At 33.9% G+C, this 25,779-nt stretch overlaps 1 protein-coding gene across 3 annotated transcripts in view; it reads right to left on the reverse strand.

Annotated features, from left to right (window-relative positions):
- The window catches only part of NOVA1 (NOVA alternative splicing regulator 1), a 170,521-nt gene extending 146,088 nt beyond the window's left edge, over positions 1–24,433 (reverse strand). For 2 of the 3 annotated variants that reach the window (XM_070358660.1, XM_070358659.1), the window contains exons 1-2: positions 16,171–16,275; positions 14,437–14,516 (exon numbers count right to left, since the gene is read on the reverse strand). Coding sequence is in view for 1 of the 3 variants with exons in the window: in XM_005901030.3 (XP_005901092.1) it covers positions 21,674–21,817; positions 23,562–23,697 (280 nt within the window). In the remaining 2 variants the exon portion in view is untranslated. Of the gene's footprint in view, positions 1–14,436; positions 14,517–16,170; positions 16,276–21,673; positions 21,818–23,561 lie in introns of those variants that run through there. The other variant, XM_005901030.3, reaches the window with a different exon arrangement.
- Between the last annotated feature and the right edge of the window lie 1,346 nt (positions 24,434–25,779).

The following is a 25,779-nucleotide window of genomic DNA, read 5'->3' on the forward strand; positions in this document are numbered from 1 at the left end:
CTAAAGCAAGGAGAAACTACTGAAAAAATTAAAAGATTGGAAAAAAAGATGATAAAACAAGAGTCTTAAAAAGGAAAAAAGAAACAAGATAAATGATAGCCTCAAAAGAGGAAGAGGAAATTCCCTCTCTAGAGATCTAGGCAATGGCTCAGAGGGTAAAGCGTCTGTCTGCAATGCAGGAGACCAGGGTTTGATTCCTGGGTCAGGAAGATCCCCCCTGGAGAAGGAAATGGCAACCCACTCCAGTTCTATTGCCTGGAAAATCCCATGGACGGAGGAGCCTGGTAGGCTACAGTCCATGGGGTCGCAAAGAGTTGGACATGACTGAGCAACTTCACCTTTAACTTTCAAAGTTGAAATTACAGAATAATCTGAAGTATGAAAGAAGTTGATAGAGGTCCTTGAATAAGATCTAAGTAAACTAGGAAGCACAATCACTTAAGAAAGTATGAAGGTATTGGGGTGAGTTTCTAGGTTGACAATGACCAAAAAAAAGTTAAAAAAGTAGGCACAGGATAAAAAACTAAATAGAGATAAACAAAAGGATAATAACAGTAAGAGCTGGTTCAATTTGGAAATATATGTTAAACTGAGTAGCAAAATCAGCTGGCCCAATTTTAGTCTTTTATCTAGGGATATTCAGCAAGCCCAGAGCAAAAGTATTAATACATAAAGTGGATGATAATAAAAGCAAGAGGCTGAACTATATCAGATCTTACATTTATATTTTAAATACAGTTCAAGAAAACAAAGATAACACAGTTTTAATGTCTTTCAAAAACAGAAATTGCTATCATAAAATCGGAAAAAGTAAAACTCTAAAGATATGATTAATGTATAACAGAACAGACTGTCATTTATTCTTAATTTAAAATCATTTAATTCTATTTGTTTCAGCATGTATCCTTCTCTTTAACAGGGTCTCAATGTAAACAATGGTACAGCGAACAGCTTTGGTTTCCAGCTTTGAACAGAGCCACATAAATTAGTAAATTAGTAGTCATTTAAACTAAAACCAAAAAATATTTTGAGAAAATAGTTAATAACTTCAAATTTTAAAACTACTCCAAACATAATGGCTTTTTATATTTAAAAATCTTAACTATACTGTCAAATCTGTTCTAGGTAAATTAATAATTCTCTAAAAGCTGTATACATCCACTATCATGTAGGAGTTTTGGTCACTGATGTAGGTTTGAATATGTAGTAACAGGAGATTTAGAAACTCCTTTAAACATGTTGTATATAATCCAATTTTAAGATAAAAATCCAATTTACTTGACAGACTAAATGGCCCTACACAACCAAGCTTTCACCTAAATCTCCAAATTTATACCTTATCATTAAGAAGAGCTTTGACCTTAAATATATTTGTATCCTCTGCACACAGTAAAATGCCAGGTATATAATCCGTCTTTAATAAATACTTGCTAATTACATACATGGGTAACTATGTATTTGCAAAACTGGAGATCCTTACCTTACTTAACACTAAACTTAAAGAAAAACATGAAAAATTACTCATCAAGAAACATGTTAAAATTCCAATTTGTGTTTCTTACTTACATATAACTTTTATTAAATATGACCATAGTCTAAATATGTTTTAACTGCTTATGTAGATAAATCTTAAAGCTATAAGAATGAAGATTAAAAGCATAATTTGAGCATGCTAAAATCAAACCCATAATAACATTTTCAAAATAAAACTTTAATACAAGAAACTTTAAAAATACGCCAGATATGGGAAAAAAATACCTTCATTCAAAGGAATTTTTTTGTCATAATATTATATGGTAAAAAGACTATGGGCTCTGGAGTCAGATAAACCTGTATAAAATCTGTCCATCAGCCATCTGAAAATAGTACAATACAGATTCTTCCAAAATAATATGTATGAATGATATGGAAACCCAAACCTCACATAAATGAGCACTAATACAAAGGGATGATTTAATATTAAGCAGATCAGAGTAAAATATTTTAAGTCACAAACTTTAAGCCATAATCTTGAACCAGAAAATTAAATTTAAATGTTAAACTTTAAAATGAAACCAAATACAAATCCACATATTCTCATCCCTGTAATCCAGGAAACCACAACTACCACAATTTTCCCTTTTTACACCACAGTGACTAAACAAACTTCCTCTCCTGTATCATTTATATATTGAGATGTATAGAGCTTTATTTTGTCTTATTCTCATAGATTATTTCCAGAGATTGTCAGTAAGACATACTAATAAAATGCGTGACTAGAAAGGAAGTCAAATTATTATGTAATTATTTGATTAAAAACATTATATTGGCTCTATAAAAACTCAATTATTTTATTCTGTTAAATAATACAATTTCCATTAATAACTGAGTATAGAATAAAAGGAAAATAGTAAAAATTAACTCCATCTAGTCAAGGCTATGGCTTTTCCAGTGGTCATGTATGGATGTGAGAGTTGGACTATAAAGAAAACTGAGCGCCAAAGAAATGATGCTTTTGAACTGTGGTGTTGGAGAAGACTCTTGAGAGTCCCCTGGACTGCAAGGAGATCCAACCAGTCCATCCTAAGGGAAATCAGTCCTGGGTGTTCATTGGAAAGACTGATATTAAAGCTGAAACTCCAGTATTTTGGCCACCTGATGCAAAGAATTGACTCATTTGAAAAGACCTGATGCTGGGAAAGATTGAAGGCAGGAGGAGAAGGGGACAACAGAGGATGAGATGGTTAGATGGCATCACCAGCTCGATGGACATGAGTTTGGGTAAACTCCGGGAGTTGGTGATGGGCAGGGAGGCCTGGTGTGCTGCGGTTCATGCGGTTGCAGAGTCGGATATGACTGAGCAAATGAACTGAACTGAACTGATTTAGAGAAATGAAATTCACTAACTAGACTAAGTTTTCATGGACTATAAAATTGAGAAGATTCATAGTTGATAAGTATAAAAGCATCTCAAAATATTTTATAGGAAAGTATTTACCATTTGGATAATTTTGAGGTATGCAATTTCTTTAATGCATAGTCCTTGAAAAAGATCAAGTCTTGATTTAACAAAATTTTCCAAATTGGTCAGTGTATATATACTTATCATTTATGTGTACATACCACCTAACATGATTTACATTTTAAGCTAATTGTGTCCTCAAGGATAAATGGATTTCATTTTGGTATAACCCAATGAACCAGTATTATTTAAAATTTTATTAACCTTACTGCTTTATATTTATTCTTTAAAAATCAATTCTTGCAGGTACAAAAATATTTATCCTACTCTAATGAATACACTGATATTCCTTAGGGTACAGACTGCTTGCTACAAGAATTCCCTATAACATAAAATTAAACATGAATCTAGCTTTCCCAGTGCTTTACCTTTTGAAATTATAACTTGGGGGCTCAACCTAGTCAGTACAGTAACTAGGACAGAGTACTTTCTGCCATTTTCCCAAAAGAGTTTTAACATACTGAGTTCATAGCCAACCACCTTTAGTTAATTCTTTTCTTGACTAAGCAGAGCAAAATGAACAGTTTCAACATTTACTTTTGCTTTCAATATTTGCTTTCAGCTTACATTTAAGGTGCATATCTTAAAAACAATCAGAATCATGACAAATTAGATGTAAAATCTGACTGAAAAGAGAGAAGGTAAGGATGCCTTCAAGATTTCTGGCCTTACAAAACTGGAAGGATGAAGCTGTAATTAAAATGAAGCCTGTGTGAGAAGTAGATTTTGAGACCAGAAACATTAGAATATATAAAATCATATCTAATTCTAACATACTTATTAGACATACGTGTGATATGAAGTGGGAAGGTGCATCATTAGTCTAGAGTCCAGATGAAAGATCCAGATTGGATATAAATATTTGGTAGTCATCAAAGAACATATGGTTATTTGAAATCATGACACTGACTAAGATCACCAAGGGAGTAACAATGTAAAGAAAAAAGGAAAGAGTGGTCCGAGGACTGAGCTCAGAGAAACGAGAAGACACCAACAAAGGAAACTCAAGGCTGCAATCGCTAGGTAGATGTAAGCTGGATGAAGAAAGAAGTTTTTCAAAGCCGCAGTGATCACTATGTCAAATGCTACATACAGACTGTATATAAAGATAAGAACTGAGAATTGACCACTAAATTATCATCATTAAAGTCACCAGTAACCCTGACAACAACAGTTTTCCTGGAAGGATGGGGTCAAAATCCTAATTAAAATAGTTTTTAAAGAAAAATGGGAGGAGAGAAACTGGAGACAGCACAACTATGGACAGGTAGTTTGAAGCATTTTACTGTTAATGGCCTGGTAACCGGAACAGGCAGTGTGATTAAGAGAATATGCCCTTTTTTTAACACTGGAGAAATAACAGTATGTTTGTAGGTTGAGAAAAAAGAATAGACTAGGAGAGGATTTTATCAGATAACCCAGGAAAGAAGAAACAATCTCTAAAAAATGTCTTGAGTACCCCAGAAGGCATGGAATCTAGAATAAAAGTAAAGGATTGGCCTTTCCTAGGGGCAGGGACAGTTTATCAGAATAAGAGAAAATACAGACCATATAGGTACTGAAGTAGTTAGGTTGCTAGATCTAATGGTGGAAGCTTGTGAAATTTTGTTCAGTTACTTTTTTCATCAGTGAAATAGGAGGGTAAAATCATCAATCTAGTATGACAGGATATTCTGTAACTGATCCTTAAATTCATCATATATTGTGGGGCCTCTTGCCTTAGTTACCAAAAAAAGTTAAAATGTTACACGAAAGAAGGAAGTTGGGATTATTTCCAGCATTCACAGCCTATTTCAAATTGCTCTATTTCTCAAAACCATACCCTAATATAAACAGAGATAACCCTTAGTGATCTCTACCCTAGGCAAATACACGTTCCTCTTTTGTAAACTGTCAGCTTTCAATATTACTCTCATTTCAATTTGACGACTTCATTGTCATTGTACACATTCTAAGTATCCTAAATAAACATACTGCTCTAAAGATTTGGCCCATAATATTCAATAATTCTGGAATTAAAATTACCTTTTGCAAAAAGTTTCTCATTTCATTTTTTACTATAGCATTTAGTATTTTTATATATTCAAAGGTGTAACATTCTAAATACAAAACTGAATTTACTCAATACCATAATAAACATTCACTAATATTTTATATTTTCTATAAAGCAATCCCCAAATCAATATGATTTATTTATTGTCCTCAAAGGAGCATTCACACAAAACAAAATCATATATATTGTTGTTTTTGTTTTCATAGTATTAGATAAACTTAAAATATTTAATATGTATATAATATTTAAGATGTAAGGATACTGAATACAGCATTAAGCTTATACACTAGTTATAATAAAATATAGGCAAATAATAAAAAAGAATTTTACCATAATGCCAACGAAGAATTTTTGTGATGACTCACAGAAAATACGAATACTTGTTAAGAAATGTAAAGCAATAAATCGTGACCCCTAAAAGACACTCTTCATAACACTACATTAGTAAATTTTCTTAGATCTTTCATGGAAGTTGCATGAACTAAAATTCTTAAGGTCTTCACAGAAGCAATTGAAAATTTAAGCTAAAAAACAAGCCTTATGAATCATCATGTATATCATTAAATATCTAGTTTTATCCTTCTATACACTATGACTTTTTTTCTGACTAATAGGAAAAGAATTTTCAGAAATCTTAGTATCCTAAAAAAGATCATGAAAGTAAGTATTAAATATCCTACATGCCACCTGATTTATTCCCATTGAAGCTCTGATCAATATTTTTAATGTACAATGAAGAAAGAGGGACTAACCAATTACGTTAACTTTTAAGAGTCTTAATACAAATAAGCCCACATGCTGCAGATGAGATTTAATCTAGTTAAATATTATAAAATCATGCCCCTAGTTTTTATCCCAACTATATGGGTGAAAAACAAACAAACAAAGCTCTGCATATATTCAGGGGTATGACAGAACATATTTTTAGGCTATGCAAGTAAAAATATCCACATAGGTGAGACTGGAAGGCCACCGTAGAAACTTCATAAGTCCATTAACCAAAAGAAGCAATTTGTTGAAAACTTATTTCAAATTTTAACAACAAATATCATTTGTAATTATCTACTAAAAATATGGACCTATATAAAAAGGCATTTGTAAAATCTGAAAGAATACATACCAAATTATTTATATTAATTATCCTAAAAGATGAGGAGAGGCTAACTAGCTTTCTTTGTATTACCTGCATTTTTATAACAATTAGTTATTAAGAGAAAAAAACAATTTTGAAAAAATCCTTAGAGCAAGCTTTCCTTTTTACTACCCCATTAATATAATTTGTTTTACATTAGAGTCTCTGCTTTAAACATAGTATTATTAAATGTAACAAATATGAGAAGAAGGAGATGAAAAAAGATAAGTCATAAAATGCTTATTATATGTCAGGTATTATGTAAAATGGTTTTATATTTTTCCCTAATATCTTATATCTATACAAGAGGAACTAATCACACACAGATGAGAAAATCAGAGGTCCAAGAAGATTAAAAGATTTGACTAAAATCATACTAGTTAAGTGGCAGAGCTTGGATTCAAACTCTGCTCTGTCTGACATCACATGTTGTCTAGGAGTCTTGTATTCCATCTTATATCCCCAGAAAACACTAAAAAGTACTGATATGGCTTGACAATTCCTTAATAAACTCTACTGTATAATATCAAAGCATATTATCTTCATAAAAACTTTGATTATAGTAAGCACTATCATAGGGATTTGACTAGACCTTACTAACCGTAAGACTACAGTTTAACAAATCTCTAGAGCAGTGGTCATATATGATATAAAATCTGAAAGGCAAATCGTACAATGCTAAACAGAACAACCAAATGATTTCATGTAAATAACTTCATAGACAAGGCAAAAATTCAAACTCTTTTAATGTCTAACAGCAATATAAAGATGGGAAACATACAGACGACATCAAGGTCTATGTTTACAGAGGTCTGGTCAGAACAGAAAACGTGTTTTATGTCTCTATTTTGCTTAATTATTACAGTTGTGCTTTCAATTGTAAAACTGAAATCTGAAGGATTTCCAGATGAAGAAGGGGAATTACCAATCCATAAAAAATATCTATTTCTCAGTGCCAGGTCAAATGTGGCAATTTGGTAAACCTTACCTAAATTTTGAATACTATGTTTTTGAACTCAAATTAATAAGCAGTCTGATGCAGAGTGTTATAGAATAACAGTAAACAAATAGGTTCATCATTTTTAACTTTCTATATGACAAATCATTTTAACCTTCACTATCTTATTTTCCTCAACTATAAAACAGATATAAAAAATTCCTGGCTACACTGATACTTAAGTATAGTGATGTAACATCTAATTATGTCATGATTAGTAAAATACTTTTATGTACTACTTACTTATAATAAGTTTTAGTTATACAGTTTTAGACTTTTAAAAACAGGACTATGACTTTTCCCAGTAATGGTCACAGAGATAGTTTAAATACGTACATAAAAGAATTCACTTTACAATGTATCTTGTAAAGTTAAAAAAAAAAAAGAAAGAATTCAGAGCCTGGCCCTTTAAAAGATACTGAAATTACTAAATGTTATTTGAAACAATTCCTAAACATAAAATATCTTCAAAATTTTCCTCAAACAGAATTGTATTTGTTCTGCATATTTTTAGTCAAAAAATGTACACAGTCCTTAATTATTTATTTATCCCTTTCATTTACCTAAATTATCTCCCTCACATTGTAGAGTTTCTACTTATTTTCAATGCAGTCTGCTGAAGCATTTGAAAGGTTTTCAGAAATTTTTTGATAAAAGCAGTATTTTTAAAAATTCAAAAATAATTGTTCAAGAAACCTGAAATATGATTTTATAGTTGAGTATTGTATCATAAAAGGGCAATGTGTATTGAAGTTCTCTTTAAATGGTTTTATAAATGGTATACAGACATAGAAGCTCCACGCTTTTTCTATTAATATCTATACATTTCCTAAAAATAAAAATACCATTTTCAGTTCTTAATTATTTATTTTACTAAATCAGTTTTGGCTATATCAAATATATTAGCATTATTATTCCTTAACAAAAATACAATATATGTAACTACTATTCACATTCATAGTCATCTGTCAAACTGCATGCTGCTTACTTGCAGATCTCATTAATTTTCACAAACTCCAGAGAATAAGTTAGCTACTAAGAGAGATCCCAAGTAGATCATTTTAATGGCGAAAAGATTTTTTTGCAAAGGCTGAAAACAAGAATTTACAAAGTAAAGGGTCTGTCAGCATTCTAAGCCCACCAGCGAAAGACTGTAAAATAAAAGTAGCAGTCTTCCACTGTAAAATTACTAATTTTAGTAATACAGTACATTAAACATGCCATTTGAGATATATGCCAACGTAAACTGCCACATATGGCATATCTAGCTTATTATCACAGTTTGTGTTTTCACATCTAGAGTCATTCTAGTTTTTAAACAAGATGTCAAATATACCAGTGTAGCTAAAAATATGATAAAGCTTTCAAAGGAACATACCTTTCTTTAAACAGAATAGGTACGTACTTCAGAAGAAAGAATGTCAAACATTACTGTAATGAAACATGGCTGGAAATTTTCTTTTAAAATATATGTGTAAATGTAAAATAGAGGATCATCTTAAAGGCAGAATTCACGAGATATTAAATTTAATGTGACAATTCACATACCCAAAGTTTCTTCACAAACTTTCTCAGAGAGAATTGCATTGATTCTGCAATGTATGCAGTCATCTTACCTACATTATCTATCCCTTAAAGAATAAGTTATGTTACCATATCATGATATGTATATCAATTTGAAGGCAATGAGACACTGCTTATGCTTCCTTTTTATACTGAAATCAATCTTGAGTTACACAACTGGTATTATTGAATTATGAACAGCACTTAAATAAAGATTACACAGTGAATATTTTTGTTTCAAATTCCCATCTGGTGCTTAATGTCACTTCAGCTGTTCAATTTTTTAATGTTTCTCTACACAACTAGCCAATAATTCCACAAATAAGTATAAATGCTAGAGAAATTTTAATCCCATTTTCCAAATGTAAAACAGTGCCATATTTTTCACAATCACTTTTTAAACTCATCTGGAGTTGATAGATTATCAATTAAGACTGATTCTTATATGAAATAAACATCAATGATGGAGAATCCTGCTGAATCTCAATAATCAATTGAAATTCCAAACAAAATAATTACACAACAGAGAATCAACTAACAATGAGTAAGGAGCTTCAGTTTTTTCACTGACATAACACACACCAATGTCTATCACATACCAAAACTTCAGTGTTTGAACACTACCAAAAATTAAAATTCGCACATTAAAAATGCATACGTTGTACAAATCACTAATTTTCATCAAATTAAAAATAAATGTTCATATACCAAGAGAGCTAGAAACTAGGCCTACATATTCATATAATTTAAGGAAGGTGAAAATTTTTATCAGCTATATGATTCTAAATAGCTATTAATCAAAGGCAAACTGGTAAAAAAAAAAAACCACTTGAGTCACTAACTTTAAATGCACCTGTGTAGCCAACAGGTTACATAAATGTGAATGAATGTGAAAAACCAATTTCTATCTCCAGAGCTTTCCTGAATACAGCAAAACATTCCTCACTGACATTTTTCATCACTGGGTCCCACACCTTTTTCTTCTACCCTCAGAGCACATAGTTGCTTAACAAAAGATAGCTTCTGTATTTCCTAAATTTCTTTTCTGTATCACTAGTTGCCTCACCCTTCCCTTGCTCCTCTTAGTCTTCTCTTTAATTCTACGTATAAAGCTGAGGAAGCCTCTCTAGTCTACTACCCTGCTTTCAGATAACTAAGGCAATCCTTCCGCCACCATGCAAATATCACTATTCACATTTATAGAAATATTATATTTTAATTATAGTACTCTGTCATTCATTTTAAAAACGTAATAGATGTATTTTTTCTTTCAAATATTTCTTGCTAATGAATGTCCCCAAAATGAATATTCTTCAATCACACTTTTCTTTTACATTTGTAATACATTTTTTATCTGTACTATTAATGACAGTATCTCCCTATTCCCACTCTTTCCCCACAGCAATATCTACTTTTTATCCCAGTAATATCAAATAACTTTTGGATCCCTGAATATACGAGGGGTATTTTTCATAATTTCGTCACTATGTATACAGTCTCTGCTTCAAGTGACCTTCCACTCCTGTCTACCAGGCAAATTAAAATTCAACCTTCAAAACTTTGTCAGCTCCTGTTTGAAGTCTTTTCTGAAGTATACCCTCTTCTCTCAAGATCTTGCCACTGACAGAGGCAGTTTCCACTTCCAGACATAATTCTATCATTATACAATTATCAATTTTCATTATAACCAGATATTTATCTTTATTGTTTCTTATCGCCCCCTGCTTGACAGTAAGATCTTCAGAGAATTGTGTATTTAGTCCCAACCCCAGAGGGAACACATAAATGTCCACCAGAAAGTTAAAATCTGGCCATAGTGGCAGACAATGCAGGGGAAGCAGTCAAATAAAGAAACACTTAAAATTATTGTAATCCATTACTCTTCATGAATTTTTTTAAAATAAACTGAATTTATAAATATGTGGGAAGATCCCCTGGAGGAAGGCATGGCAACCCACTCCAGTATTCTTGCCTGGAGAATCCCATGCACAGAGAAGCCTGGTAGGTTATAGTCCACAGGGTTGCAAAGAGTCATACACAACTGAAGCAACTTAGCACACACACATGCAATGGGCTAAGCATGAAACAAAATATATTTATCTATTAAATCTTAGAAGTTTCACTGGTTTACTGTAGTAAAAATGAAACAATCTATTATTATGAGATGAACACTAATACTTCATACCTCTCTAAATTCTGTTTAAGAAAGCATTTAAAAGACTTTGAAGAAAACCATATTCAATAACTTTCCTAAAATTTTAATTTCAAATAAAGTATACAAGTTAGTCAAACTCAAAACGTATAAATTCCAATCTACTACAACAGTTGGTATGCTTTTCTCATGAGTAAAAATTTTAGTCCAGCTTCTAAAAGCTGTAATATATTTATACCTTTACTTCTCCACTACAGGGGGGAGGAAGAGATATTAAAATATATTAAAAACAAAAATTTACTAATCCTATTTTTAATAATGTAATCTTAATTTAGTGGTTAGTAATCTTTGATTTTCAAGGTATCTTAAGAAAAGTGATCAGTAGATTATTCCTTACTACATAGGTAGCCATGTGGCAAAGTATGATGTAATATAACTCTGACATCTTGTACACAGGTACTTTTTATTATTTTATTAATAAATAAATGTTAGTTAAGCTCGTGTTTCTTAAGACAGTATTTTAAAATTAATCTTCATATGGGAGATGGCTTTGAAGTACTGTAATACTGGCTTTCACTTTTCTTTACAGAAGACAACATGCTAAATAGAAAATGAAATTCTACTCTTCTTTCTTAAGACCTAGTCCATATTTATCTTAACATGTCTATAGCCATTTCTTAACTGATTGATTTTTGAACTCATTTCTTATCCAACATCAGATTTTTCTCACATACAAACTCATTACTTATCCAAAATCAGATTTTCCTCACACAGATACTCACCCCTAAGAAACTATAAACACAATAAACAACTAAAGATGAACTGCCTTCTACATCCATTGTATTGATACTATCCCATTAAACTAGAAATATAATGAAAAACTGAAGGTTGCTTCTATATCCACAACACTCACAGATGAAGCCTCAGACTAGTCATTCATTCAATCACACATTGATTTATATTTCAAATGCCACAGATGTTTAAAGCACTGAGTTACATGCTGAACATATAGCAAGCATGTAGGATGACAAATTTTTTCATATCAATGAAGCTTAATGCTGCTGCTGCTGCTGCTACTACATCGCTTTAGTCGTGTCTGACTCTGTGCGACCCCATAGACGGCAGCCCACCAGGCTTCCCGTCCCTGGGATTCTCCAGGCAAGAACACTGGAGTGGGTTGCCATTTCCTTCTCCAATACATGAAAGTGAAAAGTGAAAGTGAAGTTGCTTAGTCATGTCCAACTCTAGCGACCCCATGGACTGCAGCCTACCAGGCTCCTCCGTCCATGGCATTTTCCAGGCAAGAGTACTGGAGTGGGGTGCCATTGCCTTCTCCGAGCTTAATGCTAGTAGTCTACTAAAGTAAGTAAAGACTATGACAAAATTTTTTGTTTTAATTTAAATCCATGAAGGAAAAATACCTTCAAAATCACATTAAGTAACTTCTGTGATTATGTTAGAAAGTAGTGCTTAAGCCTATAATGAAATGCAAAGAGCATCAGAATTCTAATTAACCAAGAAGTGGACCAATTTAATGAAATGGGTAGACAAAAAAAAAAATAATTATGTTTTAAAATTAATAACTACTTTATTATGTATCTTACTTTTACTTAGATTACCTTAAAATTAGCCTCATGTTTATTTCTTAATCATAATACTCTGTCCTTTTAAAACCAACTGTTATGACTACCTAGCCAAATATGCAATACTGAAGGAAATTTTGTAAGTCAAAAATATGGAAAATATATATATATACTTGAAAGCAGAATCTGACTTAGAAAGTCTTTATTTTTTTTAGCAAAGCCAATACTCAGTTTAACCAAAAGTGAAGAAATTAAAAAGTTGAGCTGAGGAACAAAGGAAGGGGGAAAATAAGAAGAAAAGAAGGAAAAGAAAGGACTTTGCAAATGAAAGAAAGCAACAAAAGTTGTAGAAATCAAATCATCCTGAATACTGTCACTTTCAAGCAATACAATTTTGAAAATACAGAAAATGACCAGTTTATATTCCAGGCAATATAATCTATCAGATCATTTGTTTTTTAATATATGGTAAAGAGGACCTGTCTTTGGCCTTAGAGTATACCAAATCAAAATCAACAACAATTACTGTAAAAAAGTGGGAGTGGGGAGTGTATTTATTTTAAAACTAGGTGAGAGAAATGATGACATATCCTCAGAGAGTTATATTCAAAAAGAGGAGGGAAAAAAACGGGGGAAAGCAAAATGAGAATAAACTACCTACTAAAACTGTACCACAAATTCAAAATCGCATTTAAAAGTTGAGGACAATTATTGGCCTATATCACTCTTTGTATCTTGGTTTTCTCAACTATTAAATGAAGATTCTGGAAAAGATCACACTTAAGTGCCATTTCTTTCATCTAGTTTCACAATTCTATAATTTTTCCAATTCCTTTAAATGAAAAAATAAAAAGCCTCTTGGATACTCCTAAGCCCCTTCAATATTCACTAAGTCACTGCCAGAAGATGCCATATAATATTAAAAAAAAAAAAAAAAGTAAACAAAACCTAAGGAGACAGTAACAATTAAGAACAACATTTTAGGATGATGCAAAACATACCCATAGTCCTTTACAAAGAAAAGATGCTTTGTAATAATTTTAATTCATAATAACCAAAGGACACCTGGACTCCTAGGAAGTATCTATAAATACACACAATAATTAATAAGAGAAAAACTTCCGGACAGATTTCATAGTGAAGAATGAAACTAGACTTTTTTAAAAAGTACTTTCCTGGCTTAAAAAATTAACTAGTCTTAGAAAAATAAAAACACAGGATTTATACAAAGAATAAAACTATGTGTGTAAGTGAACAGTCTCCAAGTATAGGCTCAATTGTGCCCAACACATACTCCTTCAAAAACAAGTATTTCAAAAATGAACATAACCAAAATTGAAAAGCTGCAGTTAATCAAAAACATTTAGCAACATAGAACAAAAATATATACCGAATTCTCTACTATTCTGTGTTAATAAAGTGCACTACCCCATTCCTTCTATTCTATCTTTCTAATTACTAAATCTTAAAGTCACTGCCCTATCTAAGTACTAGGACAGTAAATTATTAACAATTTAAATGAAGGCAACTTTCTTCAACAATGATTTCCAAAAATTCAGTCAACACAGTATTATTTATTATACCTTAGAAGAAACGCAGGATTTGAAGTCTTATTTAATTAATAAGTTCATTATGGGAAAATTTATCCTACAAATGAACTATGGGCCCTTCAATGTGTAACTGTTTTCAAAAATCGTTAAAAAAGAAAAGTTACTCTTCAAAGTTTCAAAAAGTATGCCAAGCATCACAAGAAAAGTAAGAAACACCACAGTCTGAAACTTAAACATTACTGAGTTCAGAATAAAGTTCACTGGATATTGAAAATATACTGAACATCAGTAAGACATAAAACAGGACTTGAAATAAGAAAAATATTAATTTTAAAAGTATCAATTATTAAATGAGTATAAGAATAATTTAAAAAATGTTTTCTTTTCCACACCAAATAATCTTACCTGAATCATTTTGCTGTTAAAAAACTCAAGATACTGATTTCATTTTTCATCTGGTCCTGTCAACGATGCTATGACAGGCCCTGCAGGAAGCAGCAAAAGATGAATGATGGAGTGTAGATATTATGTGTTTTCATGATCAAGTATGTCATGGAAAAGGATATCCATATCATGGTTTGAAACTTAGCAATGTTGAAAATATCTCAAAAAGTTTGCTTGTGTACATAATATTCTTTTTTTCTACTTTGTAGTCTTAAAATGTTTATTCTTATTAAATATCAAAACATCTTACATGTGAAATTTTAAAGAATATATTGATGAGAATTAATAAAATAACATTCCACAATATAAAAAATAAAAAATTTTGATTAAAAAGTAAAATATGTTTAAAAGTGGAAAAATGAAACTCTCCAATTCTAGAGACTATTATTTTAATCGTATTTCCCACAGTTACTATAATTACTAATAAATTACCAATTATTCATAACCAAATTAAGATAAAATTTAAAAGTTCTTTTTTCTTACAGACAGTAACTTCAGAATCAAATAGTTACTGGCCACTCTCGTAAAAATTCCTTCAAGATAAGTAAAGGGGTTCCAAAAATTTGCAAACTCCAAAACTTAATTACTCTTGAGTAATTGACAAGTTAAGAGCCAATGGATACCAAAAAATTTAACTTAGTGAGACTAACAAAAAGTCAAAATAATGAAACTGCTTCACAAAGAATCCAAATGACATTTCAAAATTCTGAATTATTTTAAAATGGTATAGCACTTTGCCAGATTTAAGAACTGTTTTCTGTGCAAAGGCCAACTGATAAACAGGACTGTGATGAAATATCTAACTAATGCAAATACTATTAGAACATACAGGAAACTTCTGTATGTGTCATAGAAGCATACTGTCAATATTTCAAATAGATCAAGAAATTGAAAACAAAAGAAATGAATGACAGACTTTTAAAAAGTTTTTATTATAATCAACTTTTAATTTACTTATAATAAATTGTGGTCAAAAACCATTTCAACAGCACTCCTATGTTAAGCTAAAGCATCCTAAAAACATTTTTAACATACTATTCCTGTCTTGTTTATTGGAGCACATCAAAACACTCAGCAAAGTCTGTTTGTCAAAGTCGCTAACATGCTAAAAAGATACTACTTAATTTTAAATAGGTTCTTTCTCTTATAAAATAAACAAATGTTAATTTAGGATAATAATTTTAAAAGAACTCCAATGTACTTCCACTTACTTCCATTCACTTATGATTTGAAAATATACCTGTGGAACAAGTAATTTTAAATAAATTTTAACTTAAGGTTATTTGATTTTTATTTCTACACCTAAAGTCCCCCTCTCCTTTTTATGTAGATTCTATCAGATTCATGGAAATCATTTTAGCTGCAAATATATCCATATAAAAAATGGAAAAGTTGATAACGTATCTTTAAAGAACAGGATGAAGAAATTTCACCAACCCAAGCATCAAAAGCACTGAAAAGCACTGTTTCATTTCTTGCATGTTACGGTTCATACCATGCCACTTCAGTCTCTGAGGGTCAGGTTAATTAAGCTCCATAGCAGCTGCAGTGCAATGTGAGACACACACTGCAGCAGTTCCCACCAGTCCAGTCCAATTACCTGTAGTATTCCAGCACTGGACAAGTGACAACCAACCTCTTCTCTCTAGTCACTTGCTCCCACTGGTCTACTGATAAATGTTAGAACAAACTAACCTCTTTTTGGAAAAGACTGCAAAGCTGAATGCACCTGCTGCAGGCTGCAATGATGAGTCCCAGAGAGATGTTTGTCAGTCAGATCTCTGCAGATGTTGTTTAACTTTATGCTAGAGCTGCATCCAAAGATGGAAATGAGATGGCAATCAAGCACAAGTCTCCCACCCTCATCCCCCCCAATTTTATTCTGAAAAGCTGCACTTGCTCATAAAAGTTATCCTTTAAAATACAGCTCCACTAAACTGGAAATAACTGAGACTAAACTCTGTGGCAAAAACATATATGTACCAATAAATGGTGCTGGGAAAACTGGACAGCTACATGTAAAAGAATGAAATTAGAACACTTCCTAACACCATACACAAAGATAAATTCAAAATGAATTAAAGACCTAAATGTAAGACCAGAAACTATAAAACTCTTAGAGGCAGAACACTTGATGACATAAATCAAAGCAAGATCCTCTATGACCCACCTCCTAGAGTAAGGGAAATAAAAACAAAAGTAAACAAGTGGGACCTGATTAAACTTAAATATATACACATTATATATATATATACGTGTATATATATATAGTACGAAATTTTAGTTAACAAGTGGCATAACTGTGTTCAGCAAATGTTACTTACAATATTTAAGAGAAAAATTAATTATTTTAAGCCAGAGCAAAACAAAACAAAAGAACAGAACTATAAAAAGACATGTTTCTAACTGGTGGTTTATAGCTTGGTTTTTAGTGATACCACACACTCCTTAGAATTCCCAAGACACAGATCGTTTTTCCTTGTTGTATATTACATGAAACATCTTCAATACACAAATATTGAACTATTTTACCAATTGTGTTCATTATTTTTAGACTATTTTGAAATCCTTTGGGGGTGATATTTGCAAGGCAATTTTGCTAGACGTACTGTATCACTTTACAATGTCAAAAATTTTAAATGAACTATTTTCCCAAAATCTAGAAGGCTTCAAATAGCAAAATTCAAAGTGACGTTGTGCTATAATAATTCATGAAAACAATGACTCTATAAATTAATGATGTTCCATAACCTACTAAATCGATAATAGAAGATATAATAACATCAGTGTGAAATTTTAAAAAGAATCAAATTAAATGAACAGCTAACATTTTTAATGCTGATTCAATCTTTCTAAAATATTTCATACCACAAAACATTTGCTTTCATGAGTTAAGTATAAAAATTATATCTTTCAGAAACTACAATTTTAATACAGATGTGCTATGCCACTAACATTCCTTTATATGTTGTTTTCCTATTACTCAAAATGAGAAATAACATCTTAAAAATACAACAAATTTTCAGACAGATATTAATGTATAAGTGAAAGCTTATGGTTCCTTCTACAACTGAGGATATAGAGATAAAATATTAAAAAAAACCCACAACGATTAGTAGTATGACAAATACAAATATCACAACTTTAAAGAAAAAAACGTTATGTGTTAGCAACTCTTTGACAATACTAAAACCAAAACAGCACAATTGATAGCTATCGTTATTAAACTCAACAATACTGCAAATTATACTTTATTTTCTTCTTATAATTATATTTACCTGCTAATTTTGCCTTAAAATATATGCCAATAAATTTCTAAGATGCTTTGCAACTTAGATCAAAGAAAAGAGTATAGACTGCAACTTTCAGAGGCTATAACAAAAGTATTCATTCATCTTGTACTACTAATACAATAATACTCTTCCTTCAACAATGTAAACAAAATAAGTGATCTATTTTAAACTTCACAAACTCCTCTTATTTCTAAAAGAATGATCATTCTTACACAATCCCAGTCCTAAAGGTTAAACTGGCCAGTGAATGTTCCCCCTGTCAAAATTAAGGCAATGTGGGGTTATTTCCTTCACTAAAAGAAAATTTCACTTACATTCTGCTTTTTCTTGATTTTTAAAGATTTTACATATAAATGGTTTGTGATGTTTTAAATAAGCACCACCCAAGTTGGACTGAGATAAAATTACGATGCAATAAAATCTAGGGATAATGAGTTCAAGTTTTAAAGGACCAAAAAAAGTAAGTAATTTATATTAAAGGTGATCCAGTTTTATAACCAGATTTATGAAAATAGTTTAAAACACACACACACAAACACACACACAAATATATGCTAAGATTATAAGAGAATTCCTGTTTGATATAATGAATATCTTGGGTCATAGAATAAGTAAACTATGAAGTATTCTAAAATCTTGAAAATGTTTATTTTACATACCCTATATTATTCCCAAAGAATAATATATTTAATAAACTTTTCCAATTATCTGCCTGAATCATTCATTAAATAATTTTAACTGATAAAATCAATCTACTTATTAACAAAATCTAAACAATCACATCTTCAGATATCAAATAAAGGAATAAAATAATACCATCCTATGACCATCCTGAAAATGCATACAGTAATTTATTTCCCAAAATGAGAAAGCTGTTTTTTATTAAAAGGTAATAACTTTGAGTAACCTAATTATAAAAAGGATATATAAACAAGTCAAATTAGGTTGCTTTAAACAAGAAAGAATAAAAGATATATTCACAAATCACAGGTTATAAGTTAGTATTTTGTAAGATTTAGATTTTTAGAAATAGATAAATGAATTGCACAGCACTGCAAAAAGTCAAATGAATCTTTTTTCTGATTACAGTAACTGATAAATGTACTTTACAATTCTTATCATACAATTCCCCCAAATATTTAATATATGGGCATGCTAAAATACACAATGCAATATACGGTTCTATAAATTCCAAATTCATACCAATTAAAGTACAAAAATGTTTTCTTCATCTCAACTATAAATATAAAAAAATCAAAAAACAAGGTTGCTTAAGATATTTTAAAGATATAACCAGAGGGCGAAAGAAAGTAAAACAAATATCATAAATATGAGATTATACTGGCTATAGTAAAAACAATGCACATATCATTTGAGTTGAAATTTAATAAAACATCACCAAAGTGTGTCTGTACCCTGCAATATACACCCTGAAGAAAGTTATTCTCAAATGCACCAGTATTCTGACTAAAGCTTCCAAAAACAATTACGTTGTTTTAAAACTTAGGTAATTTGAGAAAATTCATTAAGTTACACAATTGAAGCATACTTTTCCCCAAATACTCTGTCTTACAAATATGAAACAGAAAAATGCTCCATGAAATAAACATTAGGCACATTCATTCTAATGGAATGTAGAGTCATATGTACATATATGAAACACACAAAAAAGGGCATCTCATAAATCATAGTTTTATAATTTAGTTCATTTGAGAAGAGTAAGCTAAGTATCCACGAAGTATATCTGAGTAACCCAAGTTGAAAGTAGCTCAGAGGCTGCTATGTTGAAGAATACTAGGACTTTTTATAATTCCACAGGCTTATGGTCAAGTATGAACAGAAAGACTACTAAAATTAAAGTCTATTAGAAGAAGAGAGATGTATCTATCTGTGCAGGTAATAACCTAGTTAAAACCATATTTAAATACAAAGTGCTCAGGGTTATGAAAGCTTCTTATAAATTACAGGGTTTTATTTTATCCTTAAAATTGTTTCCATAGTTTGTGATTGGTTTCCACCTGTTACAGGCAGAATATAAGTCTTCTTTTATCCAGACATTTCAACTCACATTTGATCAGGTTACGTCACTACACACACAAAATTTTCTTTAACACATTCCAGTTTTCCATTTTTTCCAATGGATATTCTTGCTCTATATAAATAACATGCCTCAGAACTATAAATGATATAAGCAATTTCAATGTAATAAGAAAAAATGCACAACTATGTGGACTAAAAACAAAAGATCTAATTCCAGTTGTACCGTTCCCAACCCACTAAAAATAAACTATATTCAAATGAAAAGGCATTTAATTTACTATTTGGAATATCCTTGATAAACACCAATTTTCTGTAACATCTCTGCACATCTGATACCACCTCATGTATAATGCAAAAAAAGCTATTTCATTTTCATCTATTGACAGTGAATTTAATTTACTATTGCAGCTCTTTTCCTAGAACTATAACGTTATTAATTCCGCAATCAAGCTCTTTTGAATGCTTTTATTTGTACCAAGGATTTTCACAATTCCACATTGATTTTTTCCATCATAACATACCTTTTAAACTTAAGAATGTGAATATGTTAGCAAACTTTCCTAATGCATAAGGAAAGTTTCAGAGACAAGGAAAGCCATCTACAAAACTACACTCACAGAAAATAAACTTTTGAGGGACATCATATCTAAGAGACTACACCTTAGTTTAGCAAGTGTAATGTTTACCAAATATAGTACATTTAATTTAAATAACTAAAGGATAGTTCCAACCAATCTAAAACCTTCTTATATAGTATAATGGTCCATTTTCTACAACCAAGCAATTGGCCTCCAAATGTTTTGCTTACATTCATGCCAGATGTCTTTGCTGTACTAAAGAACTCTTACTGAATTAGATCACTGAAAGCAAATCAGCTTTTATTTCCCACCAAGAAAAAAAAAATAAGCAGCATTGGTCCCCTCAGCACTGAACAAATATTTTTATGGTCATAAAGATGAAATAATCAAAAAACATGGCAGAAACTGCATGAAGGTAAACACAAATAATGTTTCATCTAGGAGATAACTATTCAATTACGGGGATTTTCCAATTAAACTTAAAATCCATATATTAAGTAGAAAATGACTTTTAAAAAGATAAATACTCAGAACTCTGTAACAGTTAAAATTTTAAAAAACACACTGAAAAGTACAAAAAAAAAAATTATACCACCTAGGAAACTTGCCATATTCCACTGGGTTACAGTACCTACAGTACTAAACAAACTGTTAACATATTTTGATCAAACACAGCTTTTAAATAACACAAATTTTGAAGCATGGTTCTACTTCTCATATAATAATATATTTCCTAGTCACAATTAAATAAAAACACAATATTTTAAAAATCTGAAGAGGAAGCACTTGTCCTCTTTACTCCAGGGCCAACAAACAAAGCAATGAAGCAGAAAGAGGTACATAATGGATTTAGAAAGTAAATGGTCCATTCTTTTAAGAAGCCTTTCTATCCCCTCTTCTGAATTCACTCTAGACTAATTGTCATTACAATTATGTCTGAAAACTCCAGAAGAACCCTATTTCCTGATGCCAGCTGTCCAGGTTTCTATCTTTAAATTTTAGTTTTTTTTTTTTTTTTCCTAATCAGAAAGAAGTAGTTAGAAATACCCAGGAAGATTCATCTCGAAATTGGTCTACATCAGAGACGGAATATCGATTATAGAAACCAAAGGTAATCAAGAGTGAAAATATTTCTAAAATTATTCCACAAATACTCTAATACATCAAATATCTAAATAAAGTCCACACTATTAAGAATTCTTTCAATACAGCACACAACACAGGTAGATCTTTTTTTTTTCCTTTCCTTGGGTATTTATCAAACAATCTCTTCATCATTGCACCTACCTGGGTAAAAATCTTTGGACTTAGACAGCTTGATGGTGGCTCCAGTTTCTTTTTGCAATTGAACAATTGTCTGTCCTCCCTTTCCAATTATAGATCCAGCAGCATAACTAGGTATGAGAACCTTTAGAAAATATTGGCCGTCTTCTGAAAAATGCAAAGAAATACACTCCGTTAAAACAATAATTTTAAACTTTGTACCCTCCCTCCACCCTCAAGAGAGAAAAACAGCGATTAAACCACTGGGCATATAGCTGCAGGAAATATGGGGTTAAATTGTTTTTATAAAGAACAAAAATAAGCCAATTACACTGAAAAATAAATAAATACGAAATGTTTCCCATTCTGTAGAATTTATACTTTTTCTAACTTGGAATTAAAAATCTAAACATGTTCTATTATTTTGCAACACTGTAGAAACTGATGACTAAATTCCAGTTGTTATTCCAAACATGGAAGTCTTCCAATTCTATCTGTGGTTACTATGGTAAAACAAAACGAACTGACCCTTCAACAAAACTTCAGAGATTTATACCATGACAAACCTTCACTTAACATATTGCAAAATAAATAAATAAAAGGACGGTAAATAGTGATGAGCTATATATATTTGACACGAGCAAACACACAAGCACTACAATTAGCCATTGCCTGTATCCTACTTAAAGTATGCAAAACAACCATTCTCCTACCAAATAATCCACCCAAACTGTAGGGTGTATTCCAAGCCTTCAATAAGTGCCAGGAAATAACTCAAAGTGATGTGGACTGGTAAATCTAACTAATCCTGGAGTATTTCTTTAGCACTCCTTAGTCTACTATGATCTCGTTTAAGCTCATTAATTAAAGGACCTTAAGAAGAATTTTGCCAATACTAAAAAGCTTAGGAGTCATTTACATCAAATACACTTAAAAGTGACCAGATAATGTTCCTTCTCCAAAAGAATCACAATTATTAAAACGGAGGGGGTGGATGAACCAAAAAAGACTGAAATGAAATGTTTTAGAAAATAAAGCCAACTCCCTAAACTTTAATTTCCGTCAAACTGGTGGTGTCTTAAATAGGAAACACCCCGGTAAATCCAGCTTCCTTATGTGAACATTAACGTTCCAAATTTTTCGGGTGTGCCATTCGCAAGACCCCCATCCGGCTCTAAAGTACATGCTGTAGATAAATTCACCTCTGCCTCGATGCATTGGGTGCATTGTTAAGATGACTCCAGTGCCAATGAAGAAGCGGTACCGGTCCCGTTATAACTCATCTTCCCGGGAAGCGCAGGATGTTAACTAACAAGTCACAGTACGAGACACCCCCACCCTCGTATGCACACCCCTGAAGACAAATCAAAGAGATTTTTGCACCGACAGTATAAGTGCGGTAAGAGCATGCACTCTTCAAGATTTTGCATACTACTTGTGGCCCAAACCAAGGGGATGAAGAGAGCAAAACTCTCCGGTGCCCCAGTCATTCGCTCTCCGCTACCCAAGTGCCATTTATTTATTTATTTTATCCGACTGTTAAATGCAGCGCGCATCTTCGGGCGGCCATCACCTCGCTCGGGGTCATCCTCTTCCTCCTTAACGGACCCCCTTGCCCAGGTCTAGGATATTTAAACGGTCAGCCTTTCGACCGATTAAAGGGAAAGATAGGTCTATTCCGAAAAAACCGGTCGCCATTTTGATGAATGATAAAACACAGAAATGGAAATGTATCGGGACCAGCGAGGTGCGGGGCAGGTGCAGGGGAGGGGGCGCGAGGCAGGGCGCGGGAGCCGCCGGGTTCGGGCTGGAGGTGTCCGGGCCGCGGGAGGGAGGGAGGGCGGCGGGAGGCAGGGAAGCAGGGGCGGGCGGCGGGGGATGGGGCCAGCGGGGAGGTGGAAGCGATACCCACCGCCCGTATTGGTCCTCTTGGTGCTGCCGGCTTCAGGGGGGGCTTCCAGCGGCCTTTTCCGCGAGTCCGGCGGGTCCAGGTCTATGGGAACCCCAGTGTGGGTCCCGTTCTGCTGGATGGGAGCTGCCGCCATCATGTTTGCAGTTCCTGCCGCTTCTACGGGGAGAAGGTTCTCCCTTTTGTTTTGGCTTTTTCTTTTTTTTGTTGTTTTTTTTGCTTTTTTCTTTTTTTTTGCTTTTGGGGTTTCTTAAGGTTGTTTTGTTTTTGTTTTTGTTTTTTTTTAATCGGATCAATAGAAATCTCTTCAAGAAAAAAAAAGCAATGTTGCTGGTTTGTTCTCACTGGGGAGGGGGCAGGGCTGAAGAGCAGCTGCAGTGCAGTGTCAGAAAGGAGACAGGGGAATGGAGGGGGTGTGAGAGACGGAGGGAGAAAGAAGGAGAAGAAAGGAGAGAGGGGGAGAGAGTGGAGAAAGGAGAGGGGCGAGTGAATGAGCGGGAGGAGGGGAGCGGGGAGGACGGGCTGAGGGAGTGGGAGAGCGAGAGGGCTGGCGGGGCGCGGGGAGAAGCCGAGGAGGAGGGGAGAGCGAGGGAAAGAGTGAATGAGCAGGAGGAGGGGAAGGAGGTGGATGAGGAGAGAGGAGCGAGCGGCGGAGGAGGGCAAGAGCCGGGAAGGAGCGCGGCGGTCCCGGCGCCGCGCTAGCGCTGCGCTCGCTCCCGCTGCTGGTGCTGCCGCCGCCGCCGCTGCCGGAGCGGTTCTGCCGTTGCCTGGGCTGCTCGGCGCTGCTGCTGCTGCTGCTGCTGCTGCTGCCGCCCGGTCTCGCTCATTATTTCTCCCGCTTGTGGTGGGGGGGGGGGGAGGGGGGAGGCTGGCGGGGAAGGAGGGGGATGGCTGAGAGGGGAGGGTAGTGAGGGGTTGAGTTCGCAGACTCCCACACACTTCGCGCTCCGGTCCCTGCCTCTCAGCAGCGCCGCCGCCGCCGCCTCCCTACGCCGAAGCCTCAGCCTGCGGGGGGGGGGGAGGCGCGCCTGGGAAAGAGTGTGCGTGTCTGCGCGGGAGTGAGAGCGCGCGCCGGCTGAGAGCGTGCGCGGGGGCGCGCGCCGGCGGCGGGGGCGGGGCCGGGGGCCGGGGCGCTCTTGTGGGAAGGGAGGGGTGAAAGGTCGCGGGTCCCCGGCAACACGGCTCAGGCAAACGTAAGCCGCTTGTCGCAGAAACCGAGGGGGTCCAAGAAACGCGCTAGGCTGGAAGGCGGGAAGCAAACGTTACTGACAGCCGTGCCAGCCAGTAGTATGGAAACGTGAGAAAGGCTCTTCAGGCCCCTTCCCAATCAGGAAACTTGGGTATGAGAGGGAGTGAAGGGGTGGGGTGGGATCTCGGTCCAGCCGGGACTGGAGAGGCGACAATTTTGGCTAGACTGAGAAGGACATTCGAGTGACCGTTCATAACGGGTGGGACAGCGTTAAGGCTGAGGGAGGAACCTTAGCCGTATGCTTCCAGGACTTCTAGCTAGGTACATCCGTTTTTCAGAGTTAGGTGAAAGACCGTAGTTAGCCTCTCACTCAAGGGCGGTTCTACGGAGTGATTTCATCAAGAGTATTACTCGCACTGTGTGACTTCGTTAGGGAACTTGAAGTGTCTCACTCGCTGCCTTAAATCCTTTCGGAAACAAGCCAGGATATAAATAAATAAAGCTAGGTAGGAGTATCCCCTTCACGAGGCGCCGAGAGGCGGACTAAACACAGGCAACAGCTGGGTGTGTATCCAAAACTAATTCTGAACGAAAAACGAATATACGAGTAAAATTCAGCGCAATGTGCACAGCTTATGATTACACAGATCTCGGATATATAACGAACTTAAAGCTCAACCAGAACACTACAGACAAGAAAATATATATTTGGAGTAGACGCTAAATGTCGGAAAAACGTTTACAGATGAGTAAACTGACCCAGTAAAGTATTTTGCTCAAGGTCATCCATCAAAGTAGTAATTAAATCAGTGTACTAGGAAGCAGTGATAGTGGAAAAGCATGGGCTTTGGAGTTCAGAAATCTTGGTTTCAAGTTCTTGGCGGGCATATTCTAAAAGTATATCCTCAGACAGTCCCTTAACATGTTGCTGTATGTATTAAGTGCTTTTACCATGTGCCAAGCAACCAACTTCACATGTGCTCTTTACATGCGGTGTATCATGTAATTATTACTGTCTCCGTTTAATGAGGC

Source organism: Bos mutus, chromosome 21 (genome assembly GCF_027580195.1).
Source record: "Bos mutus isolate GX-2022 chromosome 21, NWIPB_WYAK_1.1, whole genome shotgun sequence".
Lineage (NCBI taxonomy): Eukaryota > Metazoa > Chordata > Mammalia > Artiodactyla > Bovidae > Bos > Bos mutus.